This window comes from Microplitis mediator, chromosome 3, assembly GCF_029852145.1.
Source record: "Microplitis mediator isolate UGA2020A chromosome 3, iyMicMedi2.1, whole genome shotgun sequence".
NCBI classification, from domain to species: domain Eukaryota; kingdom Metazoa; phylum Arthropoda; class Insecta; order Hymenoptera; family Braconidae; genus Microplitis; species Microplitis mediator.
In genome coordinates, this window is record NC_079971.1 from 24,730,621 (window position 1) to 24,747,871 (window position 17,251).

The window sequence follows — 17,251 nt, forward strand, 5'->3', positions numbered from 1 at the left end:
TCATATTTTTCATAGTTATCCCACAAATTCAATTTAAAGTACTCAGTTAATCCCAATTACTGTCAAAGTCCCGCCATAAATATTACGCCACCTTTAATTTAAAATTCTAACTAAACTATTGAAGATACGACAAAAACTTTGCAGTACATTTTCATAGAAAATTAAATTCTCTACAAAAATGCTCTCCTTAATATTTGTCATAAATTCAATATTTCAGCCGCAATTTCCTTTCCAAGTTTATAAAAGTTTGTTCTCAAATAATTATAATTAATTAATAATTAAAAATAATTTAATTATAGAACCGAGTTTCATTCATAAAATTCCATTATTCAAAGATTAATTATTACTTGTCATCTACACTATATATAACTTTTATACAGCAAAAGTTAACTAAAGTTCGGAGGTCATGTCCTGGCGTTTTCGGGTCTTAAATATAAATAAACATTTTTTTTGGTCATCATAGTTTACTTGAATTTAAAATAAAAATACTTGATAATTCCCGATAGTAGTAGTGGTTTATACATATGTAAATATAAATACATATATATGAAAAGAGAAAGAGAGGGAGTGAATTCGGATATAAGTAGTACGTGCTTTCCTGAGTCTATAGACCGACAATTGTTATCGACGTGTCCACCTGAATATTTTAAGCGATGAAGAGACCTCACCGGGTTATTGAACCATAGTTACAGCTTTTGTGGAAAATATATTACACTATAAAAATATATACTTTATAAATTGTATAGGTAAATCTATAGCTTCACGTTTAGTGATATAGATTTAAAACCAGGGTATTGTTTTTTTTTTTTTTTATATTTTCTTGTCGATAGCGAATTTTCTTTAGTCAATCAGAGTTACCGCCGACTTCTTATAAATTCAAATGATACAAATATATATTGCTAGTATTATTCTGAAATTTTTATTATGTATTTTTATTGCAGACAAATTCACTGATTTTATCGCGCGGTTGAAAACTTCAGAATGCAGCTAAAAAGGAGGACTTCGACCAAGATAAATTTTTTCGTGTTTACTAAAATTTAAATTAATATATGAATCACATATGATTCATATGCTTCATATATGCTCCATATATGATCCATCTATGCTTCATACATGTATCATATATTGTCTATACATGAATTACATATAGCTGAAGATCGTGATTTAAATCTTGCAGTTCAACATATTTATTGCAGTACACGGAGAAAAATGTTGGTTCAAAACCTACTAATTTTTATTATGCTGTCGACGAAACTTGAAACAGTAAGGGAAGCATCCAAAAAATTATTATGCTCATACGAAAAATTATTATGCTGTATCATAATACTTACTACGCGCGAGACACTTATCGATAAGATTTAATAAAAATTACTTCCATACATTATAATAATTGTGATGCGGCATAATAATTTTTCATAAGAGCATAATAATTTTGTGGATGCTTCCCTTACTGTTTCAAGTTTCGTCGACAGCATAATAAAAATTAGTAGGTTTTGAACCAACATTTTTCTCCGTGTAATTATTCAAAACATATATTTATTTTTTATTAATGAATATTTGAATTTAATTTAAACATTTTGCAACTTGAATTTCATAACTTGATTCTTCTGATACGCTATAGCCAAATGACAGATTTCATCTGTAAAAAAGTGCAGTGAGTATCCACTTATTGTAGTAAAAAATTTTAAGGCCAAAATATTTATCACATATCTAAGCGGCACAAAATAAAGTCAGCTTCATATTAAATTTAAATCAACAATTAATACTTGTTGATATCTTGTTCAATCAAATTTATCAAAAAGCTAAGGATTTCTTTAGCTGTGCTTACTGTGAAAATTATTTGCGAACTTAACTGAATCATTTACTTCATTGAAAATGTTCTGGATTAACAACATATTTGTTAAATTAACAAAAAAAAAATTAAGTTTCTCGGAACAAGTACTATTCTTTTAACGCATGAATTTCCGTACGCTCTAACTAAGAAAAAAAAGTTTACTAAACCAAGAGAAAAATTCCTTGGGAGAAAAAATATATACAGAAAAGGGGAAGTCACCGGTACCAGACAACAGCAACAGGAGTAGTTCGGTGCTCGTCACTAGATGGCGCACTGCCACTTGTGTCGTCCCTGGTTAGAAATACATTCCAGACGTGTTATATTCTAAGCTTGAGAGGAATTCTGGCACCTATACTCCTCTGTTATACGATAGAGTGACAAGAGTCTCACTAGATAGTCAACATGTTAAGAATTTTTTGGCATGTATTAGTGACTTAATATAATATCTTTTATAATGATATTTAATTGAAAGTAACATAAATAATACTAGACGATAATATTAAATTATTTTCTTTAGCTAACTTTAAAAATTCATAGTTATTCTAACTATGAAATCTTACACTCAGAGAAAATTTTAGTTCTCACGACTTAAATATAATATTTATAGTACTCATAACTTTAAGTTTGATTTAAAGTAAATTTCTAGTTAAAATAACTAGAAATATTAATTTTTTCTTTTAAAGTTTAACTTTAAAAATGATAAACGTAAGTCGGTCGTAGAAGAGAGGATTGGGGCCAGAATTTCTCTCAAAACCGAATATAATACTTACGAAGTAAGGTTCATCCTAATCGTTACGTGATTATTGTTTATTGATTGGGCGTAATTGCCAAACTCCTCTTTTCCAAACGTATTTTTTGTTTTAATATAATTGAAAAGTGTTAGTAATAATTTGTTATTTTTGCTTTAAACTCTTCCGATTACAACGGTGTAATTAGAAAACGCACCCGTTCGTCTTGAACTCTTACTTGGGAATAGATTGTCTATGTCCTCATATAAGAAATAGAAAAAAGACTCGAACAGACAATTTTCAATGTTTAGAGCAGGTATTATGATCACGGCCTCAATACTCAGTGCAATATTTTTCCATTTTATTTTAGATTCACAAATTTTTTTAACCGTCAACTCAACAACTTCTCGAAACAAATCAACATTACTTTAAGTAATTCAGCATTCTGCCGATATTTTCTCTAGCAACCGAACTCTCTAAATATGAATTAGTGATTTTTCACTAATTTTAAGTGAATATTCACTAATTGTCAATGCTACAATCGTACCACGCAGAATTAGTTAATATTCACTAAATGAATATGTGAATATTGGAATTCACTGATTTGATAAGTGGATATGAGAATCCACTAAATTGAAAAGTGAATATGGGAATCCACTGATTTCATCGGTGAAAAAAAATATTGTATTGCGAAAAAAAATATAAGACACTTGTAATTAGATCCGAAATGTGATTAATGTATTAGAATCATTACTTAGAGGAAGTATACATGATTTTAATTGATGAAAAGATCCCGGTGACTGCTGGGCTCGAACCTGCATCCTTCCGATTTAAAGTCTTTGATGCTATCCACTGCGCTGGCCTACGCATGTGATCGCGGGAGTGTAAATAGTAAATTCGTTATGATACCAAACAATAACTGATGAAGAAATAAAAAATCCGTGATGTTATGATTGACGTACTCTTCATATAAATATATTATTGTTCTGTACTTCTATTTTTTTTATTTTGAAAGTTTTTTATTAAAATTTTTAAAAATAGTACCATAATTATTAATTATATTTATATCTAGTAAAATATTTAATTCTTTGCTAGTTAAAGTTACTAGTAAAATTGTGAAATTCATAAATTAAGAAGTGAATAACAGTTTCACTTGTGGAAATTATGAAAATATCGCTAGTTCAGTAGTGAAAATTACTAATTTGCTAGTGAAAATTATAGTACTAAATTTATTAGTGAGAATTCACTAATTCGTTATTTAAATACACTGATTATGAAGTGAATACTGCTTCACTAACATAATTAATGAAATTTCCACCAATTCATGTTTAGAGAGAATAAAAATTACAAAAAAAAAATCGTCTCTTAATAAAACCTTCTGGAAAAAAAAATTTCCACGTGAAAAATTTTCACGATTAAATCGTTATTATTGATAATATCATTTCTATTATCAGACATCTGTTATTTCAGAGTTTAAAATAGTGTGCGATTGTTTACGAAAGAGGTTTTGAGGAGTAAGGAGAGCAGTAAAGGAAGTCGGGATAAGGAAAAAAATATATATAAAAAATATGAGGACCTTGTGAATCATGAGACCTCAACCTTGACGGCTATTCTGCTCCCACTTATTATTTTAACCCGCATTAAATTGCAAGTGTGTGGCTCCGTATTATTATTTTTTAAAAATATCTACTCGCAAATATATATATCTCATATATATATCTGAGTAAATTTAAGTAAATATTAGTATAAGTATGAGTGTGCAATAGACGACATGTGATAAGACTTAACTCACGCTAGTCTCACGTTAAGATCCGATCTATTGACTGACGCGTACACGGAAATTTTATTTTGTCATTTTGTTTCAAGATAATTACATTTTTTTCCCTCCCATAATTGATAATTATTTTATCTCCACTCTGATCAAACAAATTATATTATTTAATTAAAAATTATTTACAATTAAAGAACCGGAATTTTTTCTAACGTTTATTATTAAATTTTAAAAGTTGCCTCTAATGTTTATTAAGGGAGGGTGGAGCAGAGCGGCCCCCCTGAAATTTTGATCAAAGAAAAAAATTTTTTTTTTGCCTAATTACTATAAATCCGATATGTTTGCGCATTTTTACCCCTACGCATGACATTTGGGGCAAAATGAACAAGCCCAAAATTTTGAAAAAGTGATTTTTTCATATTTTTATCGTCTAATTAAAAAAAAATGATTATAATTCCACATTTCTAGCCCTACGCATAACACCTAGGGCAAAATGGACCAGCCGAAACTTCCGAAAAAATTATTTTTTCATATTTTTCGGCCGTTTCTCTATGTAAGAGGCAAATTTGGTCACTAAAAATTTATAAAAATAAAATTTTTTTTTTTAGTTGATAAATTTTTGAAATAAAGTAAAACTATAGAATTGTTTTTTTTTTTTTATTAAATAACAATTAGTGATTAAGGTAATCGAGAGTGAACGATTTATTACACCTTAAAAAATTTTTTTCGAGTAATATAAAACCAAAAATAGTTATCAAGAGAAAGAAATACATTCTTAATGATGGAAACAATTTAAAAAAAAAAAAAAACAAAAAAAAAATTTTTTTATCATTTTTTGGAGGGGGGCCGCTCTGCCCCACCTTCCCCTATGAACAAAAAATTTTCGTAATTTTTAATTAGATGATTTTGCTCGTCCCTAGAAATTTTTCGCATTATAAATTGAAAACAAAAATTTTCTTGAGGAAAAAAAAAATTTCTTGCATCGGGAAATCCTTTTTTTTATTCTGGGTAGTAACTTATTTTGCCCAATTAATTTTTTCACTGTTTGTTTATTAAATAAAAATTAATTAAAATAAAAGACAACGGATTAAATGAAATATTTAATGAATAATTACGGTTTGAAACTTGTTGTTATTAATTGGATAGCTTTTGTAGTGATTCTAAGAGGTAGTTTATAACCGAAAGACGCGGTTTATCGAATTGTCGAGGTACTAGGTTGCCGTGACTGGCTAAAAGTGAGTAAGTACTTAAGAAAGAGGGAGAAAATACGAGAGAGAGAGAGAGATAGGGAGAGAAAATTAAAGAGAGGAAAGGGTGAAAATTGTCTTGAGGGCGGCGTTCTTGAGACAAGGAACGACCGGAGTAAAGGGAGGGTATGAAAATGAGAACAGAGGAAAGATATATAAGTTCAATTACCTGTGAGGTAACACGATCATCACTACCCTGAGGTTCACAAGAAAAGCTTCGCTAGACATTTATTAACGCCTACACAACCTAAACTTTTTTTACTTGTCTGGCTGTTGACATGTTTTACAAGTTTTTTTTTTATTTATATCAACTATATATGTATATAAGACTTTACATATATTTTTTTCACTGAAAAAAAGATAAAAAAATGCAATTTTTTTTTAGGCTGCACTTTGAAGTTAAATTGCGGCTAAACTATCGACTTTCTGAAAAAAATTAATGAACACTTTTTTGTAGAAAATTTAATTTCCTATAAAAATGTATGAGAGTATATTTGTCATATTTTTAATATTTAAGGCAGAATTTTAATTTAAAGGTACGAAAATATTAACGAAGATGAAGAATTTCAATTTTTATTGGAGCTGAATTTTGAATCGGATTTGTGGATTAAATATTAAAGATATGAGGAAATGTACTGATTAAAATTTGTAGAGAATTAAATTTCCTATAAAAATGTATGAGACTATATTTGTCATATTTTTAATATTTAAGGCAGAATTTTAATTTAGAGGTACGAAAATATTAACGAAGATGAAGAATTTCAATTTTTATTGGAGCTAAATTTTGAATCGGATTTGTGGATTAAATATGAAAGATATGAGGAAAATGTACTGACATAAATTTATAGATAATTGAATTTATGACAAAAAAGTATTTTATGAATTTTCTTGTATATTTAATAACTTGAGAGTTATTTCAATTTAAAGTCTAAGTAAAATTTAATTTTAAAAATAATTATTTGAATAAAGTTTATGTAAGATAATAAAGTTGCACGTTATCACGATCAGCATGAAAGAATGAAAAGTCTGGACGATGACCCCACGATATTATGAAAAAAGTAATAATAATAATAGTGAAATACCCAAGAGAAAAGAGGAGGAGTCAATGGAGTGTGCATGTAAAAAACATGTTAAAGTTTTTCCACCAGTCGGATTGTGATATCAGCGATGTCGGTGTAGTTGAGAAACAAGAACGAGAAAAATATAAAAGAATAGAATTAGTTGAGATTGTTGTTTAGTTTGCAGAATAAAGTTTACGATTGAGTTAACTCGCTGAGTAGAGTAGAAGGTTTTAGTTCATTGATATTTCAGGCCAGGATGAGATAACTCGTGCACGGTAGTGCTGGGCCGATTACTGCTGGTAGTCTGGAGTGACATTAAATGCTAGTGTGGATAAAAATTGAGGATTGATAATATGGCAATCCCTGTAGAGAAAAATAAATGGGAAAAATAGGGCGTGTGATAACTAAATGTCAAAACGATGATTGAATTAAAAAAAAAAAATGTAGGCTATCATAGAATTTTTTTAATTTTTTAAAAAATTTTTCCCTGTCCATTTTAACCCACGGTAGAATTTTAAAATAAAATTTTATTGGGCCATTCTACCCCGTGTAATTTTTCATCGGAACAAATGTTTTAATATTTTAATACAAAAATAACTTTTACTCGTCCCAAAAAATTTTTCGCATCATAAATTGAAAGCAATTTTTTCTAGTCCTAAAGGAATTTTTTTCTTCAATTCATGATACAAAACATTTCTTGCGAGTAGTTCGACGCTCTCCGCAAGATCGCGCTCAGCCACACGGGGCGTCCCTGGTAAGAAACATAACTCAGAGGTATTATATCCCACAACTGAGAGACCTCAGACTGAGTGTGTCAAAGAGTTTTTTTCATATATTTAACTCACGAAAATCAAATTTTTATTTATTGCAATAAATAACGACAAATAAAATCTTAATAAAAATAATATACATTATATTGGTTTGATCTTTCTAAAAGACATGATATATTTATAATAAACCCTCCCCCCCTTATATATAGATTCAAATTTTATAACATTCATTTTTCAACATTTGACTTTTCACGTGTCATATTCATTAATAATTATTAAATAATAGTTTTCACATTAAAAATAAATTTCACATTAAAAATAATTTGAATTGAAATTCAAATTTAAAAATCATCAGCCGTAATAATGGCGGGAATTCAATTGCTACTTAATTAATTCATGCATAGCTAGGTGGTAAAGCATGTATACGTTTTTTTAAAAATTGATTGACAGTAGGAATAAGACGTCGTGACGTTACATATAGAAGAAATACGAACACTTTGTGGTTTTGAAAAGGGCCGTTTTTAATCTTCTCTTTACTAATGTAACAAATTATATTATAGTATTCCATAAAATTATGTAGATATATTATTACGAATAATATTTGCAGGAGAGAAATTATCAATGTAGAGTCACATTGAAATGATTCATATTTTATTCTATTCTTTTATAAAAGTGTTCACTAAAATTATTTCTAAACTGAAAACAATTCGAGTTGAGAGTTTTTTTTGGTTCTCTGGTGAGCTATGATCTGATTTTCCAATGGGTTTAAAATTAATTACAATTATAAATTACAATCACGGTTTAAAATTAATTACAATTTGTATAAAAAAACTTATACATTTATGGTAAAACTTTAAGTATTCTCTTACCAGTGACTTAGATGTAAATATAAATAAATGGACGAGGGTTTGAAATTTAGTAATAATGAATTTATGTAATAATAATAATAATAAATAATAATGTAATAAAATAAAATGCAAATAATAATTTGATGGGTTTTATATTGAGGGAGCAGTTATAATTTCAACTGGGGAATATAGAATAAATACGTATATATGTTGATATAAAAGCCAAAAAGTTTTTGTCGGCGTATAGTTCTGGAAAGAGATAAAAATATAATTGTTTTGGATGGTTTTCATCGCCTCGAGTTTTAATCACTTGTAAATGAGAACCCGTGAGAATGCTGAGTTTTAAAACAATGAAAATTCTTTTATGATATAAATATATAATATATCGAACGTTTTTAGATTTAAAGCTGCCGGAAAATTAACTCTTACAGAATGATAATTAAATTTTTCGATCTTATAATTTTAAGCGAACTTTTTTGGTCCGAATATTTAACGTCCCCGAAGATATTCAAATTTAAAGGCAAATGTATGGTAATTTACGGCAATTTGAAGTAATATACGATAATTTATTGTATTTTTACGGCGAATTACGGGAAATTACGGCAACTTACCGTAATTTACGGCCGTAAAACGCCGTACGATTACCGTAAAATATCATAATTGACCTCCCGGGTCAAAAATAAAACTTGATTTAGACTTGGTTTACCAAGTCGAAATTTGGAGCCATTTTTCACAAGACAAACTCGACTTTTTTTACGGAGGTATGAAATATATTAAGTTTTCGCCTTGGTTTAGACTTAACTGGCTTACTTAGTCACGATTTAAGACGAAAAAGTTTAAATCAAGTCGAAATTTACTTGGTTTAGACTTATTCGACTTAAAATGTAAGGCGAAAAAGTCTAAATCAAGTCAAAACTGACTTGATGTAGACTTATTCGACTTAAATTATAAGTCGAAAAAGTCAGAACTAAGGTGAAATAATTTTGATATATTAAGGCGAAAGTAAGGCGAATAAATGACTTTTTTTCGACTTGGTTTAGCAAGTCAAAAGTAATGTGAATGACTATTGTGCTCAAAGTAAAGACGAATAAGTTGAAACTAAGATGAAAAAAGTTAAAAAAGTTTAAAAAAATTAAATTTAAGTCGAAAAAGTCGAGATCTTATCAAAAAATCGTCGGCAAATCGATAACTTCAAAAGAAAATAAGGCGAAGCGAGCCTGAATCAAGTTTTATTTTTGACCCGGGCTAAAATACTACAAAATTTTCAAATACCGTAAATTACGGTAACTTCCGTAATTCGTATCCGCCAGCAAAATAAAAAAAAAGTAATAATAAAATAAAATTGTAAATGTCAGTTTGTTTGACAATCGGGTTGATATAATTAAATAAAATATTTACTCACAATTTTATGATGCAAATGCTGCAATTCACGTTCAGTTATTCTTCTTCTCGACAATTCACGCTGTTCACGCCGATACTGACTATATTTATAAAAAAGATACATCCCCGGAAGTGCTAGAACAACGAGGGGTTTCATTAACCCGGCTCTACCACCCTGTCCATTGTCACGAGCATCTCGTCCATCTCTACCGACATCACGCGACCCTCTTTCCCCGGTTTCTCTGGCACCTCCACCCGTTCCCCTCCCGCCTCTGCCAGCAGGGGGTTCATCCAAGTCTTCTAATTGACCGATGTCTTCTACCAGAGCTGGCTCTGCGTCCGCCGTTGGCATTTTTCTTCTGAAAAATTTCAAAAAAATATATTCCTCACAATGTCTATTGTTATTTGCTGTCGATATTTTTTTTTTTAATGAAAAAAAAAATCGGGAATCAAAAGCTTTATAAATAAAAAAATATCGAGGCACAATAAGCTTGAGAGTACGTATTTAAAACAATTAAAAGGCATTGAACGAAACACGTCAATTATCAGAGTAAAGTTGTCAAGTGCTGTCATTTTCTTTGTTTAACAATGTGTAGGCTGATGGCAATTACTCGTTTAATTAAAGATACTCGAGTTATCAAAGTCAAACAATACGTTAATAATTACTATTTTTTTTTTTTTATTAAATACAGTTTTTACCTGAACTTTGTATTTTATTTTTTAATTAAAAATATCTCGTTAACTATGAGTCCAATCACGAAAATCCTAGAAACCTTTTTTCTAGAAAATTTAAAGGTCTATAAAAAAGGTCCCTATGCATTTTCACATAAACCCAATAATTAACGAGTAATTAATGAATGAATGAAAATCACAAATTTTAATTTCCCATTTTCGAATCAAAATTTTATTTTTAATTAATAATATCTCATTAACTATAAGTCTGAGGATAAATATCATGAGGACCTTTTTTATAGAAAATTTAAAGGGCTACAAAAAAGGTCTCTTTGTATTTTCTCGTAAGTCCAATAATTAAGGAGTAATCGATAAATAAATAAATTATGAATGTTTGGTGGAGTGAAATTGCGGCTTTGATTTTTGTTAATTTGGTTACATAATGAGATAATTAATGTAATTAGATAACAAAGTGAAGCTCATTAAAACACGGCCTTTGAAATAAAAAAAGGACAAATTCAATAGCCGTCCTACAGAAAACTTCACTTAACTTCGTTCAATAAATCCCTCACTGTAATACGTCAGGTTTTCCTTCTCTATTTATTTCCAATCGAACAATACACCTCAAACTAAATTAAACTGCATTCAAACTGGAAAAAGAACTTGAAACAAATTAACCTACTCAATAATAAATAAACAGAAATCAGAAAAATAAATATAAACCTTATTGATGAGTTTTTAATAGTCAATATCTATAAATTGGTTATTGAATTCTCGTTCTCTTCAATTGAATCCTCATTGAAAGCCCTCGGGTTAAAAAAATTTTTCCGTCATTTAAAAAAATTTTCCTATTTAGCAATAAATCATTTTGAAAAGTTCCTTCTTAATCTAAAATTACGAGCTTACAAACCCAACCTCCAAATTTCAGCAAATAAATTTTTTCCAGAGACTCAGACCCTGAATCCGAAATTCCGGATTTCCAGCCGAAAGTTGTTTTTTGTCCCGAAAACGATTAAAAAATCTTTAGTTTGAAAAACGACCAAAATCACCTTAAAGTAGAGGCTTCAAGCTTTGAAAAAAAAGTTTTTTTATTTCGATTCAATACTTCTGTGCCAAATTACAGCAGATTGAATTTTAGCCACTCGTGAATTCTGAAAATCGGTCAATTTTTCCGACGGGTCTCGATTGGTAATTAACGAATATCGATTATAAGATAAATGTTAGACTAAAAAAATGAGTTAATACTTTAGACAGGTTCGTTAACCGGCTATATTTAATTCGAGCTTCGACTTAGTAGTCTATTTTTAGCCCGGCTGCTCTAGAAATACATACCAGGTTGTATATATTTGTGCTGGTGCAGCTGATGGTAGTTGTGGCACTCAGTAAATGTTCATTGTACCATGCAATCTCTTGTCTTCCGGTTTAGCGCGTGGCATTTAGCAATATCTAATATACATACACATCCATATGCATGTAAAATATATAACCATAAGTCCAATAACCCAGCGCTTACTCAGTTCAAAAAATATAACGTTTTTCATAAACCCGGGAATTCTGTATCGATAGGAATTACTATCATCCATTTTGCTCTCTGTGATTTACATTTTAAATTTGAATCGGTAACGTTACGATAAAATCTTAAAAGTGGCTATAAATCTAGGTCGTTGGTCCAACGACGTGAATTTTTCAAGAGCCGAATTGTTAAATGTAAAGTATCTTAAATCGAGAGGAATTAATCACATTTTTGAACTGTTCCATTTCAGAGAGACAGGAAATCATAATTCGAAAAGTGCCGCTGGGATCTTTCGTACATAAATATATATTTATATATATTGTGAGTTATTATTCATAGAGTTACGATGGATTGTTATCGTTCAAGTTCCCTGGCACGATAAAAAAAAACCCCAGAGCCTTGACATCGCGTTGGCAATGTCTAGTTTTTTTTTTTTTTTCAATAACCCGTTAAGGACAAGGTGATTTAAAAACTAACTTATCAATGAATTTATCATAATTCTCGACTATTTTTAATCCAATTGTGCCCCTGAGTTATAATATTTAATATTCGAAGGCGAATCCCTGATTAAATTGAAAAATTTGAAAAATTTCGAATTCGGCTGCTTTGGGAATGTGACCAAAAATTAATTTATTACAGATTCTGGCCAAATTTTTTTGTAGTTGTGTTCAAATTATGTTGGGCCACGACAATTGGAATCATTTGGGCCCAATCTGGACCTTGGATTCGTCGAAATATGGCAATTAGCGAAAGTTACGAAATTAGGCGCATTTTGGGCAATGGTCGAAATTCGTGTTATTGTTAAATTTATTAGGTTTTGTTTGTATTCATATCAAATCTGTGTTATGTTGAGGTGATTCGACGCTTTGAAACCTGAGAATCTTAGAATTTTTGAAATTCGCAAAAATATCAAAACTGGCGTTTTCAGAAAAGGAATTGATGAGCAAGTTATTGTAATATATATCCAATTGACTTCTTATTTACATGGAATGCGTGTTATGCTCTAATAACCAGAAGCATTTGAAGCACATCTGAGTACGAGATTCGAACAAACATGCAAATTAGTGCTAATCCTGAAATCAGCCGCTTCTAAACTAATGAAATTTAATGAATTTATCAACGAAATTGCCCATTTTTTTATATTTACATTGAATTTACATTGTGCCCAAGTAGTCGAAAGCGTTTGAAACCAATCTGAGCCTCAGATCCCCCTAAATATGGAAATTAGTCAAAATACTGACAAATATCGCTTCACAAAAAATGATCTAGAATGAATTTATCAAAGAAACCAAATAATGTCACTGTATCTACATCAAATTAGTATTGTGCTCAAGTAAATTGAAGCTTTTGAAACCGATCTGAGCTGCAGATCCCCCCGAATATGAACATTAATCAAAATTCCGGTAAAAGCCGCTTTGCAGAAGTTGCCGTAGAACGAATTGATCAAGGAAACCAAACAATCTTCTTGGATTTACATTAAATTTGTATAGCTTTAAAGTTATTTCAAGCTTTTGAAACCATTCTGAGTTTTAGATTTGCCAGAATATGAAAAATCATCGAAATTCCAACAATAGCCGTTTCAACCAAAATGATGCAGAATAAATTTATGCAAGAAATCAAGTAGTTTTTTGTTATCTACACTTAGTTTTCATTGTGCCCAAGTTATTTGAAGCGTTTAGAACCAATCTGAGCCGTAGATCCCCCCTTATATGAACAATAGTCAAAATTCCGGTAAAAGTCGCTTTGCAGAAATTGGTGTAGAATGAATTGATCAAAGAAACCAAAGAATCTCCTTCTTTCTACGTTAAATTTGCAATACTTCCAAGTTATTTTGAGCATTTAAAACCAATCTGAGCCTTGGATCCCTCCGAATATGAACAATAGTCAAAATTACGGTAAAAGTCGCTTTGCAGAAATTGGTGTAGGATGAATTGATCAAAGAAACCAAAGAATCTCCTTCTTTCTACGTTAAATTTGCAATACTTCCAAGTTATTTTAAGCGTTTGAAACCAATCTGAGCCTTGGATCCCTTCATAAATGGAATTTAATCACTATTCCGATAACAGCGATTTCATCCAAAATGAGTAGAATCAAATAATGACAGAAACTACAAAGCTTTTAGTAACATTTAATAAAAATGGTGATACTCACCAGTATTTAAAATCGTTTTCTATGACTCTGGCCATGAGAAAAGCACAATTAATCACATGAATAATAAAATCACTAAAACGTTAAAAAATTTCCTTGATAACACTGAGCCTGAACAAGTTGATTGATCTAACACATGATTTGCCGTCCACATTAAATGTTAAATAATAAAAGATATGTGCGTTTGTCGCTATAAATATGGCAGCAATAAAAGTAGTTGTGCCGGCGTGGTGGCCGGGCAGCCACTGAATCTACCAGGCGCCGTACTCTAGGCTGCAATCTACCGTCGGTGGTGGAAAATCGATAGAACAAGGACAAAGCTACCCTGATGATGCTTATAAGCAAGACCGAGATACTGTGACCCTCCTCCCCCCAGCAGTCAGGGGTAGAATATAACCAGCGGATTTGGCAAAGAGACAACCAATGGGAACTCCAACCGAGAGTAACTCAAAGACCTTTAAAGGTACACAAGTGCCCACTGGAATCCGTGCCCTTAGCCATTTCTATTCCCTTACGACAACCCTACTGAGGCTCATTCAATCCCTTTGGGGTTATTAAACTCCCTACATATGCTCTGTTCTCAAACTTAAGGGCTGTATTGTGTGCATCTATACACCGGGTTTCTACCGCAGCACGTGGAATTCATTCCGGCCAATTAATTCATAATATCGACAGTTGATTTATGGATCTATTAAATCGACAAGTTTGTTTGGTTACATTCAAAACCTCACGGGACTCTGCTATAGGTTTGTGTGTGACAGTCTGTGGGTGGGTGTTTGATGTCATATTTATGGATATATATATATATACATGTTTATGATATGGATGTCAATATATGAGAAAACATATTACGCTGAGGAAATGAAATTCAATAACCAGATGGTACAACTTTTAAAAGACGGCTTGTATCAACTGTCTCAAGTTCAAATTGACAATATCCAGATCCAGGTTCTTCTGTCGTCTATAGCTATAGTAATATATAACGGAATTCACTAGAGTCTGTCATTTAATTTGGAGTTACATGTTTTTGCAAAAACGGATTTTGGAAAATTTTTTGACCCTGGGCTCAGACATTATTGACCCAAAATTTTAGTGAATGAAAGGGTAACATGGACATCGGGGCAATTCGGGCTACGAAAAATTTTTGTTTAAATAATGGAGTTTCTTCTTAAATTTTTGATGGCAAGACTCGGGTACACTTTTATAGGACATTAAATTCTGTAAGGAAGAATTGCTGTCAGTTTTTCAATAAAAATAATTTTACGGTTTTTTTATGGGCTCATAAAATATTTTGAAAAATTATTATTATTATTTGAGGAAATTTATTAATTATTGAAGTATTTAATTCATGAGAGACGTGGTTATCAACATCGAAAACAGATGACCTTATTCTAAAACTGTCGGAATAATTCAAAAGTTAAGTTCATAATTTCGTAAATTTAAACGCTCGCGGGTCAATGAATTTTTTTTTATTTTTAAATAAAGAAAATTATAATCGTAAATTTCTTTAATCAATACTCTATTTTTAAGTTTTTTTTCATTGACAGCTCGGCGAGCCTCCAATTTAAAGTAAAAGGAAAATTCCAGTCCCAAAAAAATTTTCTGTATTCAATAATTTTTTCAAAAAACTTTTTGATTGATCCAAGAAAAATTTATTTAAAAAAATAAAATTCACGGCTTTAGAATGATTACACTCAGAAAAAAAAATTCATTTTCTAAATTTTATATGATATTTTTGAGTCAAAAATATATGAGCTCAAAAATTTTCTTCAAAACCCTGATTTCTTGAATCAAGAAATTTTTTCGAACTTTAAAATTAAAATTTCTCCTAAACTATCACAGATACAACAAAAATACTCTAGATAAATTTTGTAGCAAATTTAATTCCTCACAAAAAAGTATTCTATGAGTTTTTCCATAAACCCCATAGTTTTGCCATAATTTACCCATAAACAAAAAAACTACTAGAAGACGTCCATTATCTACCAGAACAAAAAAAATATCATAGATACGAACTACTAAAACAAGACTAGAGTTTAAAAAATATGTCAAAGATTTAAGCGGTGAATGAGCACCGTCGTCATGACGTCACATTCCCGTGACGTCATCCGTTCGATACAACGGGTCGGGTTAAGAGAGTGCACAGTTCGTTGTATTGAGTAATAAAAAGTTTAATTATTATTATTATATTTTATTTGTATTACTCATATTATTTATATATATATATATTTATATATATAACTTTATCTAACGGAATAATGAAATATACTCGGTGATGAAAGCGATGCTGATTGAAAGCCGTCAACTATTTTTAACTTTACGTCATTTTTACATCCAGGGCCAAGGGAAAATCTGAGTAATATATATACATATATATGAGCAGGTACTCGAGCAACTTTATTACGGTTCATTGAATGTCACGTGGGTTGATATTAAGGGTACATGGGCTGTAAAGACGGGGTGAAATGTTAACTTTTGTCATACAAGTTAAAAGACTTTTTGGGACAGAGAATGGAGATTGCAAAGCGGCAAAGGAACAAGAAAAGGTCATCGGGGTATTCCGAGCTTATGATTATGACGATGAAAGGTTTTTCTGATGATATGGGCTTCTATTCGGGCAAAAAGCCTAAATGTATGTCGAGTGTCGGGTGTAGTACTCAGGCAGAGATTGATGAGATGAGTCTGGACTACTGGGTTTCAATAGAGAGGAGGAATTTTATAAAATTAAGTGGAATATAAAGGTGAGTTGACGACCGACAAAAAGGGTTTTCAGACGAGGATCTGGTGGGTTGAAGGAAGAAAAAGGCGAGGGCTAAAATTTATAAATTTATTAGGCACATAAAGAGAAAAATGTAGAGAATTTTATAATTATTTGTGAATCTTAATAAATAAATTTGATTAAATTTCTGTAACTCATCAGGGGCTTCCTACAAATATTTTTTGACCATAAATTGGATTTATTTTACATATTTTTGTGCCCACGGATGATCTAGAAACGATTTAAGACCACTCGATCCCCGAAAAAAAAAGTTGGTGGTGGGTCGACCCCTCAGAGGGCCACTTTTGTGTTGTGAGCTGCTGTGAGATGCTGTAACTCATCTGGGGCTTCCTAAAAATTTTTTTGACCATTCGAGGTAGAATCTCAAGTTGTGAGATTCGGTGTAATATGAACGTTTGTGTTCGCATTTAAAGAAAAATTAGAACTAGATCCTTTAGATTTAGGGGAGGGTGGGGCAGAGCGGCCCCCCGAAGCGAATTATTACTTTTTGTGGCTTTCAA

The 17,251-nt window shown here is 30.8% G+C and overlaps 1 protein-coding gene across 1 annotated transcript in view; it reads right to left on the bottom strand.

Annotated features, from left to right (window-relative positions):
- The window catches only part of LOC130665099 (putative uncharacterized protein DDB_G0271982), a 44,208-nt gene extending 29,979 nt beyond the window's left edge, over nt 1–14,229 (bottom strand). The window contains exons 1-2 of the mRNA XM_057465369.1: nt 13,976–14,229; nt 9,662–9,998 (exon numbers count right to left, since the gene is read on the bottom strand). Coding sequence (XP_057321352.1) covers nt 9,662–9,991 — 330 coding nt within the window. The 5' untranslated portion in view covers nt 9,992–9,998; nt 13,976–14,229. The remainder of the gene's footprint in view (nt 1–9,661; nt 9,999–13,975) is intronic.
- Nucleotides 14,230–17,251: the final 3,022 nt, after the last annotated feature.